Source organism: Epargyreus clarus, unplaced genomic scaffold (assembly GCF_041222505.1).
Source record: "Epargyreus clarus isolate Ecla_fem2 unplaced genomic scaffold, WU_Ecla_fem_2.2 ptg000021l, whole genome shotgun sequence".
NCBI lineage: Eukaryota > Metazoa > Arthropoda > Insecta > Lepidoptera > Hesperiidae > Epargyreus > Epargyreus clarus.
This window is the reverse complement of record NW_027332228.1, coordinates 3,325,900-3,346,786: the sequence shown is the minus strand read 5'-3', so window position 1 is coordinate 3,346,786 and position 20,887 is coordinate 3,325,900. Positions and strand designations below refer to the sequence as shown.

The window sequence follows — 20,887 nt, the reverse complement described above, 5'->3', positions numbered from 1 at the left end:
TTCAAATTTTAGAATTACGAGTACAAAAGCTAAAATTACGGACATTGAGATTATAAAGTTACAAAACTTAAAATTAAAAAATTCTAAATTTTTAAAATTTTAATTTTTAATATTCAATAAGTTTAAGGTGTATCCACACTGAGCTTTCGTTTTCGGAGGAGCCGAGTGCTAGCAATGGCCGCTGCGACCGCCATCCACCTCGCAATTTACATCCCGCCCGTATACTATGCGAACATTAAATTCGATCCCTCCCAATTATGGATAGAGTCCTCAATATATTAAAATGATACCCCTGAAATATCGCCCGCTTACTTTTGAGGTAGACGTTTTCAATCTGTGGTTAATCAGTTTGTTTTTTTAAAGGTTTTCTATAATAATATTATAAAGAGGAAAACTTTGTTTGTTTGTAATCAATAGGCTCAAAAACTACTGGACCGATTTTAAAAATTCTTTCACCATTCGAAAGCTACATTTTTCACGAGTAATATAGGCCATATTCTATATGAAATATATTTGATAAATAGATTTTGTGGCGGTACAAATATGCCGGGTCAGCTAGTGTAGTATAAAGTATTATTTTGATATTTTAAGTGATCTTGTGATTTGGCTTGCTTCAGTCATGATTATCAGATTAGCGTATATATATTTAAATATAAAAATAGATCTCTGTCTGTCATTTCAGTGCTATCTTATCCTGTTTACTTATGAAAAAAATGAAAAATGAAAAAATGATTTATTGATTCACAGATACATTACAAAACGTTGCCAGGGCCCCTGTACTGAGTACAACTCGTATTACTGGGTACCCCGCTCAAACCTCCTAGAATACAATTGAATCAACTTATAATATATTATGTAGAAAACAATAACAAAGTTTGATATATCCACTGTGCGTTTCTGATGTTTGAATGTGCGTGTGTGAGTGTATGTGTGGTGTGTGTGTGTGTGTGTGAGGATGTGTGTTTGAGTGATGTGTTTTGTGTGTATGGGTGTGTGTGTGTAAGATTGTGTACCTAACGTTAACTAATTTGTTGCCGTTTCTTATTAGTAGATAGTGATTATTTTATATCATTATATATAGTTAATAAATTAGATTTTCAGTTTCACTGTAATTTAAACTTAGTAGATATTTTGTTATATAGTGTCTTAATTTTATACGTGTCAGTGGGTAAACGTTGAGTCTGCTATTCAGAGAGTTATAAAGATGACTAGATTGGGATGTAAATTGTATATGCCTAAATTTAGTTTTCTTGTTTTGTGCGCTACAGATTGCGAATTTTCTACGTTTAGATGCAAGTTGAGGAGTATACGGTAATTGTTGATGTGTTTTCATAATACAATTTAAGATATACATTTGGCGTGTCGTAAGCAGTTCTAGCGAGTTATAAAGTTCAAACGTCGGGTAACGAATGGGTTTGAAAAACATTACTTTTAGTAGTGCTCTTTGAGCTCTTTCAAGAATAATTAGGTGTGATTTAGCTGCTCCACCCCACACCGGTATACCATAGCTTATTATTGATTGTGCTAACGCTTTGTAAGTCATGATGAGGATATCTTTGCTGGCCACATGCCTAAGCTTTTTGAAAATCCAGATCAGCTTTCTAATTCTGTCAGCAATACTGTTAATGTGAATATTCCAGGTGAGGTGTTGGTCTATAAAGACTCCGAGGTATTTTATATTATTAGATTGTGTTAGTTCATTAAATAGACAGGTATTAGAAGTTGGGTTTAAGCAACTGTGTGCAACTAAAGAAAAGTTAGAAGGTGGCAAAGATGTTTTACGTATGGAGAATGGAACGAACTTAGTTTTGCTAATGTTTAGCGTTAGAAGATTGCCTCTTAACCAACTAGAGATATAATGCATTCCAGATTCGGCGAGAACCTTAATATTTTTCCAAGAATTTGCGTTAAAAACAAGTGCAGTGTCATCAGCATAGGTGAAAATTTTGCAATTTGGGAGGTTAAAGTTACAGAGCTCATTTACGTATATGAGAAATAAGGTAGGGCCTAAAACACTACCTTGAGGAATGCCATAGGAGATATTCATCGGGCTACTTATAATTTGGCCAAGTTTTAATTGTTGCTGACGGTCTGTAAGATAGTCTGAAAGAAAAGAGTGTGGAACACCTCTTATACCAAAATGATACAGTTTTTCTAAGAGAATGGGGATAGAAACTGTGTCGAAGGCTTTGGATAAGTCCAAAAAGACGCCAAGGCAATTTATTACCAGAATCAAGTTGGTAACAAATCTCCTCGGTTAGGGCTAAAACAGCGTCCTCTGAAGAGATACCGTTCCTAAAACCAAATTGATTTTTAGATAGGAGATCGTTATCAGCGAAGAACTTACGTAAGCGGTAATTAATTAACTTTTCCAATATTTTAGATACAATACAATACAATACAATACAAAAATTCTTTATTGCACACCAAAAACAAAATAAAATAAACAAAAATAACAAATAATTAAGGGTACAACCGGCGGTCTTATCACTAAAATAGCGATCTCTTCCAGACAACCATTGATTTTAAGACAACAGAATACAGAAGCAAGTGAAACAGGGTAGGGTGTACAAAATGTATATACCAACTTTAATATGTCAGCAGCTTGTATAGAACAACAAAATAGCAAAATGAGAAGAGGAAAAGAGGAAAGAGGAAAAGGTAAAAGGAAAATAAAAGATCAAAGAGGGAGATATTAAAGGGTTAGGTAATATTCCTTCACTTGCTTTTTAAAAGAGTCCAATGACTGTGCACGTCGGATAACAATCGGTAAGGAATTCCATAGGCGCACAGCCACTGCAGTGAAGGATTTACCGTAGAAGGATGAAGAAGAAGAAGGAGTTGCGAGGGAAAGATTTTCATTAGAACGAAGTAAGCGAGAATTGTGAGATAAATGCAGGTAGTGAAAACGCTCCTTTAAATAACAGGGACTGTTTGAGTTAAACAAGACGCAGTACAAAGCAGACAGAATATGAGTATTCCGACGAAGACGGATTGGGAGCCACTTGAGCTTAATACGATACTCGGAGATATGATCATATTTGCGAATACCAAATATGAATCTAATGAATAAGTTTTGGATGCGCTCAAGTTTATTCAGTTGCTCCTCTGTTAGATCTAGATAGCAAACATCTGCATAGTCAAGGATAGGATGCAGTAATGACAGTGACAGTGAGATTTTCGTTGCAATTGGTAGAAAGTTGCGAAGCCTTCGAAGAGATCCCATAGCCGAAAAAACTTTCCTGCTCACTTCATTGACTTGAGGAACCCAAGAGAAGTATCTATCCATGTGGATACCCAGGTTTTTTATTGTTTCTGTCAATGGTACATGGACACCATCAAATAAGATTCCAGGTAGGTTATCATAATCGACCTTGTTTAATAACCTTGAACTACCAATGACAATGGCTTGGGTTTTTTGTGGATTTACCTTCAATCCATGCAACTGACACCAGTTCGAGATACAAATCAAATCGTTATTAATTACACCGATGGCTTTTGGTAAGTCCTCAAGTGGACATTTATAATATATTTGTAGGTCATCGGCATAAAGGTGGTAGAGTGAAGATAAGTGAGCAGTTATCGAATTGATATAAATAGAAAAGAGAAGAGGAGACAACACGCCACCTTGTGGTACGCCAGCAGCAACGTTAGACCAAGTTGAATACTCGTCGTTATGCATTATTCGCTGACGGCGCCCATACAAGTAACTCTGAAACCAGCCAACCACAGTTGGAGATATGTTAAGAGAACGTAAAATAGCAAGCAAGATGTCATAATCAACAGTGTTAAATGCGTTACTGAAGTCAAGCAAAGTCAACACTGTTACCTCTCTTTTATCCATTCCTAAACGGATGTCGTCCGTGACTTTTAGCAGGGCAGTAGTCGTACTGTGACCAGATCGGAAGCCAGATTGGTAGGGATTCAAGAGATTATGTGAGGAGAGAAAGGAACTAAGCTGGTTATATATAAGACGCTCAAAAACTTTAGATATGAAAGGGAGGATAGATATTGGGCGGAAATCAGAACAACAAACAGGATTAGACTTTTTGGGTAAGGGAATAATTTGAGCGTCTTTCCATGCTGAGGGGAAAGAGCTACAGGAAATAGAAAAATTGAGGATATGTGTGATTACAGGTGCTATAAGATCGAGGATGGGAATGATCATATTACGACTAATGCCATCGCTGCCAGCGGAATCCGAATGAATAGAGAGAATGCTTTTCTTAACATCACAACTGTCGAATTGACTAAATGAAAAAGCGGGAATATCGGGAGTGGGATTCAGAGAAAGAGCGTTTAAAGTAGTTTGCTTTGAATTACTATCAATGCAAGAAAGACTTGAGAAAAACTGATTAAGACAGTTGAGGTTGATATTAATAGGGGAGAGACTGTTACGCGTTTTCCCAACTCCTAGCGACCTAAGAAATTTCCAAACTTTCGCCGGATCTTTATTTTGTACGGAATTGTGGATATAGCGTCGTTGTGCATCTCTACACACCTTATTGCAACGATTCCTGATAGTTTTATATTTTAGATGATTTTTATTGCTCGGATCTGACTTATATCTCGACTTGGCGTTGTTCTTCTTGGTGATTAATACTTTAATGTCCTCAGTCAACCAGGGAGCAGGAAGATGTCGGATACGAACAGGACGAACTGGGGCATGCAAATCTAAAATCTGCACGAGAAGGGAATTAAAGATCGCTACCTGTTCGTCGATTGTGTCTGCACTGTAGATGGTACTCCAGTCGGCTTTAGCAACATCAGCACGAAAAGCGTCTATATCCATGTTGGTGAAATTGCGCCGTAGTAGTATCCTTGACTTAGCTTTAGGAGGTTTTAATTTGTAAGATAGGAAAAGAAGATCATGATAAGAAAACGCATCAGCAGCACACTGACCATGCTTAGCAACATGTTCAGTAGAGGAGACAAATATTAAGTCAAGTAGTGACGGAATGGAATTGGGAAATAAGTGAGTCGCAGAGAGAGGAAGAATATGTAAGTTGGCTGCTTCAGCTAAAGATTTTAATCGGGTTGCTCTTATGTCGTTTTTCAGAAGGCAAGTATTGAAATCTCCCATAAGTATGGAATGAGCATAAATAGGACAAAGGTCTTCGAGATTTTTTTCCAAAGTGGAGAAGAAGTCTACATTTAAAGAGGGACTATAAAAGACTCCTAAGAGTAACTTTGCTTTGGAGAATAAAATTTCGACAAAGAGAAACTCCGCTTCACTTCCAGGTTGGCTCAAAGTTGACATTTGTAAAATTGAAAAGGGGATGTGTGAACGTAAGTAAATAGCAACACCGCCACCGCCCCGGCCAGTGCGATCATTGCGAATCAAATGAAATCCTGGAAGTGAGAAAGATGTAGATGGGAGGCAAGGTTTTAACCAAGACTCAGAAACCAGAACGGCATGAATATTTTTGCTATCGAAAGAACTAAGGAGATCGGGGTAATGTGCTGGAATACTCTGTGCATTAATATGACAAACATTGAAATTTTTCTGCGAATTACAAAAATGAGTCTCTAACGTTGCATGAAGGGAAGAAGTGCTTTGAAAACTGTCGTCGCTGCTTAACCCATCGGATGTTGAAGAAAAGGATACATAAGGTAAACTATCATTACTACTAGTTGCTGACATATTTTAAATAAGAATAAAACAAAAAAAATAATTAAAAATAAACAAAAAATAATAATAATAAACAAAAAAAATAAAAATTAACAAAATTAATAGGTCTAACACCTACCAGCCACTCGTGAAAAGAACATTATTATAATAATTAACAATATTATTAAACTAAACATTCATCTGAAATATTCCTATACTTAATTACAAAGAAACGAAACGCAATCTACTGGTTTGAACACAAACGTCAGAATTTCAGAACAGACTTCAGACTGACAGTCCTGCCGTCATCATCTGTCACTTGTCATTGTCACGAATTGAAGTGTAAACATTAACTTTGAGTTTTCACTATGATTAAAACTTTTGTTATATTACCCTGTATTACAATTATTATTAAAACAATTAAGGAGAAAGTAACAAAACACTGATACTGAACAATTGAACATATATAAGTAGTGAAAATAGAAACTGGTGACGATTAAATAGTAATAGTGACAATATCAAATAAACTATGGACATTTTGTTGGATTCGAAGTCTTCATTTAAAGAAAAGATGAAAAACTAAAAAGAAGAATATGGCACAACAACAAAACAAGATTCTCACTTCTTTTGGGTTCTTTTAAGGCGTGAAGCCATTCGATCCTGCTTATGTGCATCGGTCGAAGCCTGGGCTGGGGAAACCACAACCGGCGCTTTGGGTACGGCATCAAGACTCACCAAGCTATCAACCTGGTGACGAGAGCCATCCGACGCCAGAACATGGATGACGCCGTCGCGAGTCCAGCATTGCTTGACACCATGCCGCCGACGGGCCTCCATGAACAGAGCATGTCTTGTTCGTGTCAAGAATTCTGACAGTGTTATGCCCGTGCCCCTGAGTTTGGTTTTAGTAAACCAAACCTTGTCACGCAGGGGCGCCTCACGGAACTTCACAATGACTGGTCGTGGCTTCTTGTCTGTGGGGCGTCCCAACCGGTGACAGCGACTTAGGGAGGCTGAAGAAAACCCAGCTATGCCGAGTTTGTCCTGTACTATCCCAGCAACAACACTTGCAGTGTCTTCCGACTCCACCTCAGGAACACCATGCAGCAGTAACATTTTTCGGCGAGTTCTTGTTTCTGCACGATCCATCTCACGTCCCAGATATTCAACTTGGCGTTGAAGAGTGCTTAAAGCCGACATGATAAATGTCTTGAATGCTGTAAATTCTGATGCCAAAGATGTGGTGGATACAGCAGTGGGACTGGTTTTTTTCAGTTCTTTTTGGAACTCATTCATCCTGCTGTTGAAGAGCTCAGTCATTTCTGCAAGTGATTCCTTAACAGAATCCATATTTTAGTGCAGTGAGTGTGCAAAATATGTGAAAGGAGTTAACACTGGTAGGTACTTAGTCCTCACATACAGTTAAATACCATGTATAACTGTTTTAACTATTTTTAAATATTAAATTTCACTCGGAAGTAGAAAAAAAACGTCTGTCAGTATTTTCACACCTACCCACTTTTTCGTGCGTTAGATAGTGCGGGAAGTACCGAAATGGGCCTATAGTTATTTACGTCCTCTTTATTCCCACTCTTATAAATGGGGGTAACGATGGCTATTTTAACAACAGAAGGAAATATACCCTTTTCAAAACAAAGATTATAAATATGGCAGAGAATCGGCGTTAAGATATGGCTGGCTCTTTTGATAAATGCATTTGGAATATTGTCTGATCCAGGAGCAGAGTCATTAGAAAGATTAGTTATAACATAGTTTACTTCAGAGGCGTCAGTGTTTAAGAGGACAAATGAATTAGCAGGTGAAATTTTATTAAGGTTAGGATTTATTGTAGGAAATGGCGGTTTATTAATGTTTTCGGCTAGCGATCTACCTATAGTTGCAAAATGATAATTAATGAGATTAGCAGATTCAACGTCCGATGACGATATGTTTTCAAGTTTGTGTGAGTCAACAGATTTATTATTAGTCAAATTACAGATAGATTTTATAGACTTCCATAATGTTTTGCAGTTTTTGTTAGAGTTTTCTAATTTATTTTCATCATAATTATTTTTGAGTTTACAGATTAAGTAGTGACAAAAGTTCCGATATCGTGTATAAGTTATTTTCAGTATTTGATCGTCAGCGTGCTTTTTTACTTTGAGATGTAATTTATCGCGGTTACGGATACAACGTAGCACTCCAGGAGTAATCCACGGTTGTATACATCGTTTCCTTCTAGGGATCGAACTTACGGTTTTGTGTTTATTCATAGCTTCAGAGATTCTAGTTGATAGGAGACTAACTGCTAAATTCGGGTCTTGTATGTCCAGAATATCACAGAGGTTATTTTTAATATCGGCAATGGTGGCGTCATAGTTAAAAGAGATTTTGTAGCACGAGACGGCGTTACGTTTAAGGTTCATCATTAAATTTAAAATGACCGTAGAATGATCAGTGGGTGCATTCGTAAGTACAAGACATTTAGCCGGATAAACCGTTTTTAACATAAAGTGATCATAACACTTATCATTACGTGTATCAAGTCTATGTGCACGTGCAGGGAGTAAGCCAAAGTAAGAAAGTGATGTTAAATAGATGTTCCTTATGTTTATGGAATCAAAATATAAAAGTTTATTTATTAATATTTTCTTGTCTTTTTCAAAACAATCGTTTCATCAGATTATATATGGACTGTATTACAGAGCGCGTTTAAATTTTAGGGTTTAAAATAGAGTCAAATTTGTTTTACTATATGTGTACAATTAAGTATGAAGGGCGTTTTAAAGGCGTTTGAATCGTTAAAAGGTAACCTTTAGGCACAAATCCAATTACCTCTTGTGATATTAGAAAAGTTTTAATTAGTTACCAAAACACTTTCAACCTTCATGGTTGCGAAGCATTTTTCATAGGATGTCCTGAAGTTGTTTATTAAGCTAGTTTTATTACTATCGTTTCCTTTAAATGTCCAATTTATGCATTTACATCAAAACTGAAAATGTCCAATTTTGAACTTTAATAGGCAAAACATTGGATAGATTAAGTGTTAGTAAGCGGTGTTAGCCTTTAGTTAGTTCAGATAAAATCCTCGTTCTACATGGAGTTATTAAATGTCCATGGGTGACAGTGAGCACTTACCATCATGTTCATAGATTGCATGCCTTAATCATCTAAAGAACCTTTTTGATAGAAAATATAGCTGTCTAGTATTAACTTGTATATATTTGCTTGTAATATTTTTACTTGTATGTAGATTGCATGCTTTAATCTCCTAAAAACCTTTTTGATAAACATATAGCTCTTTAGTATTCGCTTTTATATATTTGCTTGTAATATTTTTGCTTGCATGTAGATTTAATGCGTTCATCATTATCAATCCCTTACTGTCCCACTGCTGGGCAGGGGTCTCCTCTCAGAATGAGAAGGATTGGACCATAGTCCACCGCGCTGGCCGAGTGCATATTGGTAGACTTCACATACCCTTGAGATTCTTTTTTATAAATCTCTCAGGTGTGTAGGTTTCCTTACAATGTTTTCCTTCACTGTGATCATTCATTTCACATACGCACATAACTTTGAAAAATCAGAAATGCGTGTGTAGGATTTAAACCCCGGACCTCTCGATCGAGAGGCCGACATTCTTAACCACTAGGTTATCACTGCAAACTGACAAAAATATATCTCTCTAATATTTGCTTGTACGAGTATATATTTGCTTGTAATATTTTTGCTTGTATGTAGATTGCATGCCTCCTAAAAACCTTTTTGATAAACATATAGCTTTCTAATATTTGCTTGTATTTTTTTGCTTGGATTTGTTTAAATTGTTCCCGAAGCTACTTTCAATTAACAAGACGTATCAAGCTCAGTTGTAAGTTTTTTGAACTTACAGAATCAGAGCTTTGATTCTGCTGTTACTATCAGCTGAAATTCTCATCTAAGTTTACGCGAATAGTTGCATAGTTGCTCGCTGTTACCGCGTTGCTTTGAACACAACTTTACTTCGTAATTACCGCTGCCAGGTGGATACGGCTTTATAATCGACGTTTATTGCTTTTCATTTATAGTTTGTTATTGTATTGTAAGGAGTTCGAATGCAACGTCATCAACTACCTGGCGAGGGGCTATATAAGGAGGGTACTCGGAATTAAAAGGGCATTTTGCTCGTGAGCGCTGGACTGTACGGACGTTTGGGAAAATCAGTGTAGATCGTTATTAAGGTCATGTAAGCCATTTTTGTTTCTAATTATTCTTTTTTTGTTATTTAATTTCTTTGAAGTTTGCAGTATTTGGTTTCGTTATTTATTTGTGTCGATTTTACTTAGTTCTTATTTGATTTAATTTTTACTTAAATTGTTATTTTTCAATAAATGAACTTTTCTGTTATTTTTTTTTATTTTTTTAATAATTTTCCACTTCTGATGCTAAAATCAGAAGTGGGATAAAGGACTCATAAGCTCACAATAACGCCTGAAAGACCGTTGACTTTTGAAATTGATTTTTTCTTGTTACAATTACTGCTTGCTTCATTTTTTTTGATATTTTGTGTGTTTTGTTGTTCATTTCTACTGTTATAATGAGACGTACGAGAACTCCTAGTCCACGGAGGCGTGATCTTGTGGACGATTCGCGCGGTCGGGCTCGACCTGCCTCACGAAGATCACGCAATTCTAGTAGTGATAGGCCGAATCACGATTTGAGCAATAGGCGTCATTCTTCACGAAATGGCTTGCGTGTCCGAGATCGACTTGATTCTCACAATACTGAAGTACACCGGTTGCGTACCCAGGTTAGGCGTGAGTCGCGTAGTCGTTCTCGCAGTGACCATCGCGTTAGTTTAAGGTCACGGTCGCGGAATGTTTCACCTGTCGAAACGCGTTCACTTAAAGATAAAGCACAAGCTGCTCATGAAATCAATGTTCAACCCGCAGTTACGACTCCTACATCTGATAATGTTGCGCCGCGACAGCACTCCGTGGAATCTAGTACTCCTTGTTCTGAGGCGTCTACCCTCGCTAATGCTTTGATGCAAGCAATTAAAACAATGCAACCTTCAAGGTCGCAACATTATTATGTTTCCAACTTCGACCCATCAATTAATAGCATCGAAGCATGGTGTGAAGAGGTGGATCGCGCCAGGGAAACTAATGGATGGAACGATCACGAATGCTTGTCGCGTGTAGCGTCATGTCTGAAGGGAGACGCTAGGGTGTGGTTAGGTGAATGGGTGTCAAATGATCGTACTTGGTCTAATTTTAAACGCGAGTTCATACCTCTTTGTCCTGGTAAATTGGACTATGCCAATATTTTGTTTGACGCAATGAATAAAACTTCGGATAAGTACCCTAGTTATGCTGAATACGCTCGTTGTACGCTATTGCGTTTGAAGATAGTTCGGGGGATAAGTGATGATTTGAGAACTCTTATAGTGATACGCGGTATAGATAATGCACAAGTGCGCGCTGCGGCCGCCAACGCTAACCTGGCTCCCGACACTATCGTTTCATTCCTTTCGATTTACACAAAGCCTTTAGCAGGAAAACGGGATAGGGTAGTTGAACATAAAAGACATAGTTATGTAACAAAACCACTTGGCGCTTCAGTTCCTAAATGCTATAATTGTAATCGATTCGGTCATGTCAGTCGCAACTGTAGACAACCCAAATCCAACATGTCTTATAGTCGTCCGCCACATATACCTTCTGAGACAACTTCCAATGTGCAGCCGTCTTCAAGTAATACTTGTACATTTTGCAAGAAGTCAGGACACACTGAGAATAAATGCTTCATCAAAGCTAAGTCCGAGCAACGTAATCAACGCAATGTCAACCTTTGTGCTTACCAATCCGGTATTTCACCCAGTAATGACATAACTTCAGCAATCATAGATGGTATTCCAGTAGATGTTCTTATTGATAGTGGAGCCCTCGATGTGTCTCTCATTTCTTCAGGCATTTTAAAACATTTTACGTGTCAGCCTAAGCCAAGGCACTGCGTTTTGAAGGGCCTTAGTGATCGGGAAGTAGTCGCAACGTCTTACGTTACTCTTACAATAGAGTTTAGTGACATCTCAATTGAAGTAGATTTAATAGTTGTTCCACCGTCTTTTATGAACGTGCCCATCATAATCGGAACTGATGTGTTGAACCGTGATGGAATTACTTATATTCGCACGAAAGATAAACAATACATCACGCGTTCTGATAAAGTTAATAGGGCGGCTAACGTTGTTGAATTAGTCGACCAGTTTAAATTAAATACACCTTTACAAGGCGCTGAGTTGGAGAGTCTTAGGTCTGTTATAAATGAATTCTCTCAATTTTTGATATCGGGAACTGCTGCAACCACAGTTCGAACAGGAGAAATGGAGATAAGACTTACCAATTCAACTCCTGTCGTTTACAAACCGTATAGGCTCTCGTATTCTGAAAAACTTAAAGTCCGCGAGATAACTCAAGATCTCTTAGAGAAAGGAGTTATTAGGCGCTCTAACTCGGAATATGCAAGTCCAATCATACTCGTAAGAAAACGTGATGGTTCGGATAGACTCTGTGTCGATTTTAGGGCACTTAATCGTATCACCGTCAAAGATCGCTACCCTCTTCCATTAATCGACGACCATATCGACATGTTGGGCAGCTACAAGTTCTTCAGCTGTCTCGATATGGCCACGGGATTCCACCAAATTCCCCTAAAAGAGGAGTCTATTCACTTGACTGGGTTCGTGACACCAGAAGAACACTTCGAATATGTCAAGATGCCTTATGGCTTAGCTAATTCTCCTGTAGTATATCAGCGAATTATTAATAACACCCTTCGCACGCATATTAATGAAGGCAATGTATTAGTTTATGTCGATGACATACTTCTTCTTAGTAATTCTGTAAGTGAGGGAATTGAACTATTGCGCCGGGTACTCACGACTCTTACAATGGCGGGTTTTTCCATTAATCTAGGCAAATGTTCATTTCTAGTTACGGAAGTCGAATACTTAGGTAGACTTATAAGACAGGGTCAGGTTAGGCCGAGTCCTCGTAAAGTGGAAGCCCTAGTAAACACCTTGCCGCCAGCAAACGTTAAGCAGGTACGACAACTGTTGGGCCTTGCAGGTTACTTTAGGAAGTACATAAAAAATTACGCAACTAAGACTGCCCCTATTGCTATTCTCACTCATAAAAATGTTAAGTTTCACTGGACTTCCGAATGTGAAAACATTCGTTTAAATCTAATTAAAGAATTAACAAACGAACCGGTTCTTACAATCTTTAACCCAGACTTTCCTACGGAAGTTCATACGGACGCTAGCAGCATTGGATATGGTGCCGTCCTTCTACAGGTACACCCTGACTCAAATAAACACGTGGTCGCGTATTTTAGTCGGTCCACTCAAGGCGCGGAAAGTAATTACCATTCCTACGAGTTGGAAACTCTGGCTGTCGTTAAAGCACTCCAAAACTTTCGCCATTACTTAATAGGCCTTAAATTCGTAGTTGTTACTGACTGCAATGCACTTAAATCCACGGAACGTAAAAAGGACCTTCTGCCCCGGGTAGCGAGGTGGTGGATGTATCTCCAAGATTTCAATTTTTCAATTGAGTATCGTAAGGGAATAATGTTACCTCATGCCGACTATTTAAGTCGCAATCCTGCTCTTGTTAATCAAATTTCGAGACCTCGTAACTGGGCTCAGATTGCTCAGTCAGCTGATGAAGAAACTCAAGACCTTATTCAAAAATGTCATGATGGTAAGCTAGATCCCGATCGTTACAAGATACTAAATGGTATCCTGTATTACAAATACGTCCCGGTAGGCCAGGAAACAAGGTTGCTCTGTTACATACCAAAGGGTCACCGCCTTAGTCTTTTGAGAGTGTTCCATGATGAACATGAACACATTAACGCTGAGAAAACTCTTGACCTCATTCTCCGACACTTTTGGTTCCCTGGTCTCAGGCGATTTGTCTCCAAGTATGTCTCTCATTGCCTTGTGTGCATTTCTCAAAAAAGAGTCCCTCGAGCTCCTTTGCAAATTATAAGTTCGTGGGAAAAACCTGATACCCCATTTGATACAGTTCATGTTGATGCTTTGGGACCTCTGCCAGTATCAGAAGGTTACAAATTCATTCTTCTTATTGTGGACGCTTTTACCAAGTATACACTTCTTTACCCCATTCGTCGTCAAGATTCCACGGAACTTAAGCGCGTCATTACTCAAGCTGTTTCTTTATTCGGAGTGCCTAAACTCATGGTCACAGACAAAGGACGCATGTTTGAGTCCAATGAGTTTGTAACGTGGATCAATGAACTGGGCTGTAACCTGCACTATATTACTCCGGAAATGCACCAGGCGAATGGTCAGGCGGAGAGGTACATGCGTACTGTCCTAAACATGTTACGTATTCAGACTAACCACAAGAACTTACAATGGTCGGAGACTTTGTGGAAACTACAACTGGTGCTTAACATAACTCGACAGAAGACTACGCGAGTGTCTCCTTTGAATCTCCTTATAGGCACGGAGTCAACAACTCCCGCGATTCGTGCACTAGTACGAGATGTGGCAATTGAGGGTTCGGCACCTAACCGAGAAGCGCTTCGTGAAATCACCAGGAGCAGGACCCGCGAACTTCTTCGAAGTAACCAAACTAAACAGGATGTTCAGGTTAACCAGCGACGGTGCATACCACGACAGTATAATGTTAACGACCTCGTGTTTGTTATTAAGTATTCTCAGTCCTCAGGTAAACTTGACTCCGGTATGCGTGGTCCATATAAAGTGGTTGAGGTCCTACCTAGTGGGCGTTATACTCTACGCCTACTTGGAGGCAACTATGGGAAAATTACGCAAGCTGCTGCGCAGTTTATGGTGCCGTGGCGGGGTGAGTGGACCCCAGAGACATGTGCCGCATTTTTTGAGAGTAAGTGAATTTTATATGTCTGAGTTATACGAATTCCTGTGTAAGCCTTTATGGTGAACCACGGATGAATATTTGCTATACGAGTTCCTGTGTAAGCCCTTATGGTGAACCACGGATGAATATTTGCTATACGAGTTCCTGTGTAAGCCCTTATGGTGAACCACGGATGAATATTTGCTATACGAGTTCCTGTGTAAGCCCTTATGGTGAACCACGGATGAATATTTGCTATACGAGTTCCTGTGTAAGCCCTTATGGTGAACCACGGATGAATATTTGCTATACGAGTTCCTGTGTAAGCCCTTATGGTGAACCACGGATGAATATTTGCTATACGAGTTCCTGTGTAAGCCCTTATGGTGAACCACGGATGAATATTTGCTATACGAGTTCCTGTGTAAGCCCTTATGGTGAACCACGGATGAATATTTGCTATACGAGTTCCTGTGTAAGCCCTTATGGTGAACCACGGATGAATATTTGCTATACGAGTTCCTGTGTAAGCCCTTATGGTGAACCACGGATGAATATTTGCTATACGAGTTCCTATGTAAGCCTTTATGGTGAATCATGGATGATTAGTATTCCTCACTTGTATGATTCGCTCTGCACGTTGAGATGCCCTAATGCGTGTGACGATGGTCAGCGTATTTGGAAGCCTCGACTCGCATGAATGTGGTCTGCTTGTCGGGAAGCTTCACACGTTTGACTATAGTCTGCGTGTGGAATGCGTTCGTATGAACGGGCCTGGGGCCATATTACAGGACTATGTTACTGAACATCGTGAAGTCTACTATCAAGATCGAAGTATAAAGGCCTTATGAAAAACAGGAATACAATTTGTTTTATTTGTTTCACTTTTATGAGAATGAAAGAACGATGAATGAATTGATTGACTGGAGATATTCTGATAGGTCTGTTAGGTCTAACGTTTTTAACTTTCTTCCATGAATTGTGGGGAATGGTTTCTTTGTTTTAGATGAAACTAGCATTGAAGAAGAGACTTTACCAATTGAGGCTGGTCCTACAAGTAATCTATCCATGCCCTTGCTTGATGACGACGTAGATGACGGCCCACCGACCTCTGCGGCCGCAGGTCCCAGCGGAACTCAAGGGATTTGCGTCGAGGACGACTCAACGTCAGGAGAGGCCGTGTAAGGAGTTCGAATGCAACGTCATCAACTACCTGGCGAGGGGCTATATAAGGAGGGTACTCGGAATTAAAAGGGCATTTTGCTCGTGAGCGCTGGACTGTACGGACGTTTGGGAAAATCAGTGTAGATCGTTATTAAGGTCATGTAAGCCATTTTTGTTTCTAATTATTCTTTTTTTGTTATTTAATTTCTTTGAAGTTTGCAGTATTTGGTTTCGTTATTTATTTGTGTCGATTTTACTTAGTTCTTATTTGATTTAATTTTTACTTAAATTGTTATTTTTCAATAAATGAACTTTTCTGTTATTTTTTTTTATTTTTTTAATAATTTTCCACTTCTGATGCTAAAAGTATTTTATTAATGGCTGACGCTTTTTATAGTTATTACTATGCTAAGAAAACCAATGATGTGGGTGTGCGCGTGACATAGCTAGCAATGGCTGTTTTCGAGATTTTGGAGGTGGTAGAACCGTTTGTGAGTCGACTCCGGCGTCACCACCGCCACACCTATTTCTGCTTAGCATCAGTGTTAAGCTGCTGTGTTATGGTTTCAAGGGTGAGGTAAGGGTACATATCTGAGGCATTCCACCTTAGTCCTCAGGGGTAACGGTACATTTGTGGACGCTCTGAGGCAAGAATTTAATCTTATTTGAGTTTGATTACAGATGTCCATGGGTGGCAGTATCCACTTACCATATGGTGGAGTACATGCTCATTTATTTCCTTATTATAAAAAAAATATTAAAACGTAAACAATAGCATTAATTAGCCCGTATTAAGTTACCTAATTCGGACTAATCTTAGGAGTAAACAGAAAAAGTAATCAGAGCTCGATTAACAGTTTACCCAAACAATTCCGGTAATCTGCGTTTAAACAGTGCGATGGTCGCACTTAGTAGTAAGCACTTAAGCACATGCTGTGCTACTTGGAGTAAGAACAAAGACTCGAGCGGTTAATGGGTGGTGTTTATATAACTCTTGGATATGATACTTTAATATCAACAAGTAATTTGAACGTAACTTTTTTATACGATTAAAGCATAGATTAGTAAAGATACTTCGCCGCCTTGAAATTGAATGAAGCCACAAAAGGCTTATTTTAGTAAGTTCTTTTTTTGAATTCTTGAGAAAATTTACGAATAAATAACTAATCCTGCGTAATTTACGTAATAAATAAATAATTATTTCAAATATTTTAGGGATATTTTAGCACGGAGACGTGGCAAAACTTTTTTACGCAACTATTTCAATTCTCAAAACTGGGTACATTTTCTTGTTAGGAGTGAGTCATCCATCCATCAGCCTTTTGAGGTCCACTGCTGGACATAGGCCTCCCCTAATTGGCGCCACTCCAACCGGTCCCGTGCCCTTTGAATCCAGCGGTTTCCCGCCGTCTTCTTCAGGTCGTCGGTCCACCTGGTCGGGGGGCGGCCTGAACTCCTTTTGCCTCCGCGTGGTCGCCACTCGAGGACCTTTCTTCCCCATCGGTTATCGGTCCTCCGAGCGATGTGGCCGGCCCATTGCCACTTCAGCCTGCTAATTTTGAGAGCTATGTCGGTAAGCTTAGTTCGTCTACGGATTTCATCATTACGAATCATGTCTCGTAGCGAAATACCAAGCATAGCTCTCTCCATAGCACGCTGAGCGACTCTGAGCTTTCGAACGAGGCCTACGGTAAAGGACCACGTTTCGGCGCCGTAGGTCATCACTGGCAACACACATTGCTCGAATAGTTTCGACTTCAGGCACTGAGGAATTTTGGACGAGAAGATGCTCCATAATTTCGATAATTCCGTAATTTCGTAGTTTTGGCGATAGAAATTCTGTAAAAAATTATAGGCCAATTTCAATTCTATCGACAATGGCTAAAATTTTTGAATCACTTGTATGCCCATCTATCCAAAGTCACTTTCAGCAATATGTTACAGATCATCAACATGGGTTTGTTAAAGCTCGATCCACAAGCACAAACTTAGTTTCTTTTGTGGAAAGTCTTGCTGAAAGCATTGATAAACAGGAAGAAGTAGATGTCATTTACACTGACTTTAGCAAGGCTTTCGACAGTGTACACTTATTGCTTATTGATAAACTCAAAACCTATGGTTTTACAGGAAATTTAATTGATTGGATAAGATCTTATTTAACAAATCGCTCTTTCTTTGTGGTAGTAAATGGATACAACTCTAAATCGCATAAAATAATATCGGGGATTCCTCAGGGTTCACATCTGGGACCAATTCTCTTCAACATATTTGTAAACGATATGCCCAACTGCTTCCTATCATCTGTCCCATTCTTGTTTGCTGATGATCTTAAAGTTATTCGGAAAGTTAAATCACAGTTAGACGTCTCTATGCTCCAACAAGACCTGGATAGGTTGTGTCAATGGTGTTGCGTTAATGGCATGAATCTAAATATAGATAAATGTTTTTTTATAAAATTCCCAAAAAAATACAATACTGTTGATTCAAAATATTATATTCAAGGAACGCGTTTACAAGAGGAAATTAGTATTAGAGACTTGGGGGTTACATTAGATAAAAAGTTAACATTTTTGCCTCATATAGATAATATAATCAAACGTGCATCCAATATGCTGGGGTTCGTCATAAGAAACAGTAAAATCTTAAAAAAAACAGAGACTAGAATCCTTTTGTATAATACTTTAGTACGAAGTGTGTTGGAGTATTGTCCTGTAGTTTGGAGGCCTCATTATGCGGCTCATATTCTTAGAATTGAACGTGTCCAGAAAAGGTTCTTATGGCATTTATCACACTCTGCTAATATTTCAAAAATAATGCGCACATACTCTGAAAAACTTGAACACTTTAATATGTCTTCTTTGAATAAGCGAAGAATACTTCTGGACTTGACATTCCTTTACAAAATTCATAATAACATCATAGATTGTCCACAACTACTTAGCAACTTTAAATTTAGAATACCCCGAACCGCCCCGCGCCATCCAACTTCACTTTTTGTTCTGCCGCTAAGATTAACAGTCTTAGGTAGCAATTCTCCAATACCTCGTTTAAGTAAAACCTTTAATGATTGGTCCATTGACGGACAAATTGATTTATTCTCACTCAAGCTTCACCAGTTTCGACATCATTTGCTCAAGAAAATCCCAAATTAAATTCCACCATTGCTATTAAAATCAGAATTACCCTACATTAATATAGTTATTAAATTAGTAAAACATTGTTTTAAGTCAAGCGCCTCTGTTACTTAGGTATTATGTTCATTGCATGCAGTGTTTACCTATAAGTGATTGTGCATTTAGCTATATTATAGGTTATGTTGTAAGAAGTTATTGTAAGAATGTAACAATTGTTGGTAAACCAAATAAATAAATAAATAAATAAATTTCCCGAACGCAGCCCAGCCGAGTTGGATTCTTCGAGTGACCTCTCTCTCAAAGTTGGACTTACCCATCCGGATCGTTTGTCCCAGGTAATTGTACTCGTCGACAACTTCGAGAGGAGTGCCATCAACAACTACCGGTACGGGTGTGACATGGACATTGGACATGATTTTCGTCTTGTCCATGTTCATCTTAAGACCCACCCGTTGTGAGGCACTGTTGAGGTCTCCTAGCATTTTACTGAGGTCCCTCAGCGAGTCTGCCAAGATGACTATATCATCGGCAAATCGAAGGTGTGTGAGGTGTTCACCATTGATGTTAACGCCAAGACCTTTCCACTCCATCAGCTTGAACACATCTTCCAACGCAGCGGTGAACAGCTTCGGCGATACGACGTCGCCTTGTCTGACTCCCCGCTGCAATTGGATAGGGTTCGTCCTCTGGTCGTGTACTCGGACTGACATGGTGGCGGCTTTGTATACACACTTCAACACCTCGATGTACCTATAGTCGATCTGGCATCGCTGAAGGGACTCCAGCACCGCCCAGGTCTCGATAGAATCGAAGGCTTTCTCATAGTCCACATAGGCAACACATAGCGGCAGATTATACTCCTCGGTCTTCTGTATAATCTGCCGGAGCGTGTGTATGTGGTCCATGGTGCTGTAGCCTTTTCGGAATCCGGCTTGTTCGGGAGGCTGAAAGTCGTCAAGCCTGCGTGCAATACGGTTAGTGAGGATTTATGATATAACAACTGTATACCTATATTAAGCAAAATAAATGATTTGATTTGATTTGACCCTCGAAAAGAGCTTATAAACATGGCTCAGAAGCGCAATGGGCCTGTAGTTCTTCAGTAGGGTTTTATCGCCCTTTTTGAAGAACAGTACCACTACGTTGCCACTTCCAGGGATTAAGGCGGTTGCGTCATATTATGGAAGTCAGCCGGCATCCATTCTCTTATATGTGCAGTGTAAGTAAATCCTCGGTGGAACAGCTTTACTGGTACAATCATCTTTATGGACTACATTTTAATTACATGTTTGCTATTTTTTTTTACATGAAGCGTCCCAATTTAGCCTTAGGAGGTACAACTTACTTTTAATCAGTTTTATTTAGTGTTGGTAACGTATGTCTAATATACTCGTACTGTTAGACACATCACTACCGTTAATGGACACATCACTAGTCATATAGTCAGATAGATTCGGGGTGCTTTTCGGTGAAAAAACAATATGGAGGATTTGTAAGTTCGTTTCGTTCGTACATATTAAAAGTTCAAATAGTTTTTGCAAAGTTGTCTACTAATACCTACCATCATATTATTATAATCTATCATTACCGATTTATTTATTATATTTTAATCAAAGCCCTCGTAATAGTATACTGTTATTTAATTTCAGATCTCCAACTGGCTGATTGGAAAGCTTATACGTTACTATAAAAATAGCCAACCCAGTTTCAGGAAACGTTCAGAAATTCTTGTTGTCGTGGCGCACGTTCTTCTAAAATAGTTGTTGTAATGCCAGATGGTAGCGATAAGCTATACATGTGTTCTTATGTAAGTTTTGTTACGGAAACATTCTGCTACTTCTGCGTGAAGTTCAATCAACTACCGCTATCGTTTAATAAGTGCTATTCAATTCTAATATTTTGGAATTATAGCTAATAATGTCCCTCAAAGAGTGTCGAAGTTGGAGAGTCTGTATACGTATTTCCGACTCACTTTTGATCTTGATCAGCTTAAGTTCGTTATTGATAATCAATCTATCCAAAGTTTTTCCCATCAAAAAATAACATTAACCAATCTTCATACAAGCCATTGCCAAATTTAGACCTAA

The 20,887-nt window shown here is 38.7% G+C and overlaps 2 protein-coding genes across 5 annotated transcripts in view; both read left to right on the top strand.

Moving 5' to 3' along the window:
* Positions 1-20,887, top strand: part of LOC140750951 (uncharacterized) — a 48,757-nt gene that overhangs the window by 18,098 nt on the left and 9,772 nt on the right. The window lies entirely within an intron of this gene.
* On the top strand, positions 13,538-14,638 carry LOC140751152 (uncharacterized). The gene has a single exon (XM_073085021.1). It carries the CDS (start codon positions 13,857-13,859, stop codon positions 14,535-14,537), a length of 681 nt encoding a protein of 226 aa, XP_072941122.1. The 5' UTR covers positions 13,538-13,856; the 3' UTR covers positions 14,538-14,638.

Coding starts and splice junctions, on each gene's coding strand:
- LOC140751152 (XM_073085021.1), top strand. CDS start 13,857: ATGGTCACAGACAAAGGACGCATGTTTGAGTCCAATGAGTTTGTAACG.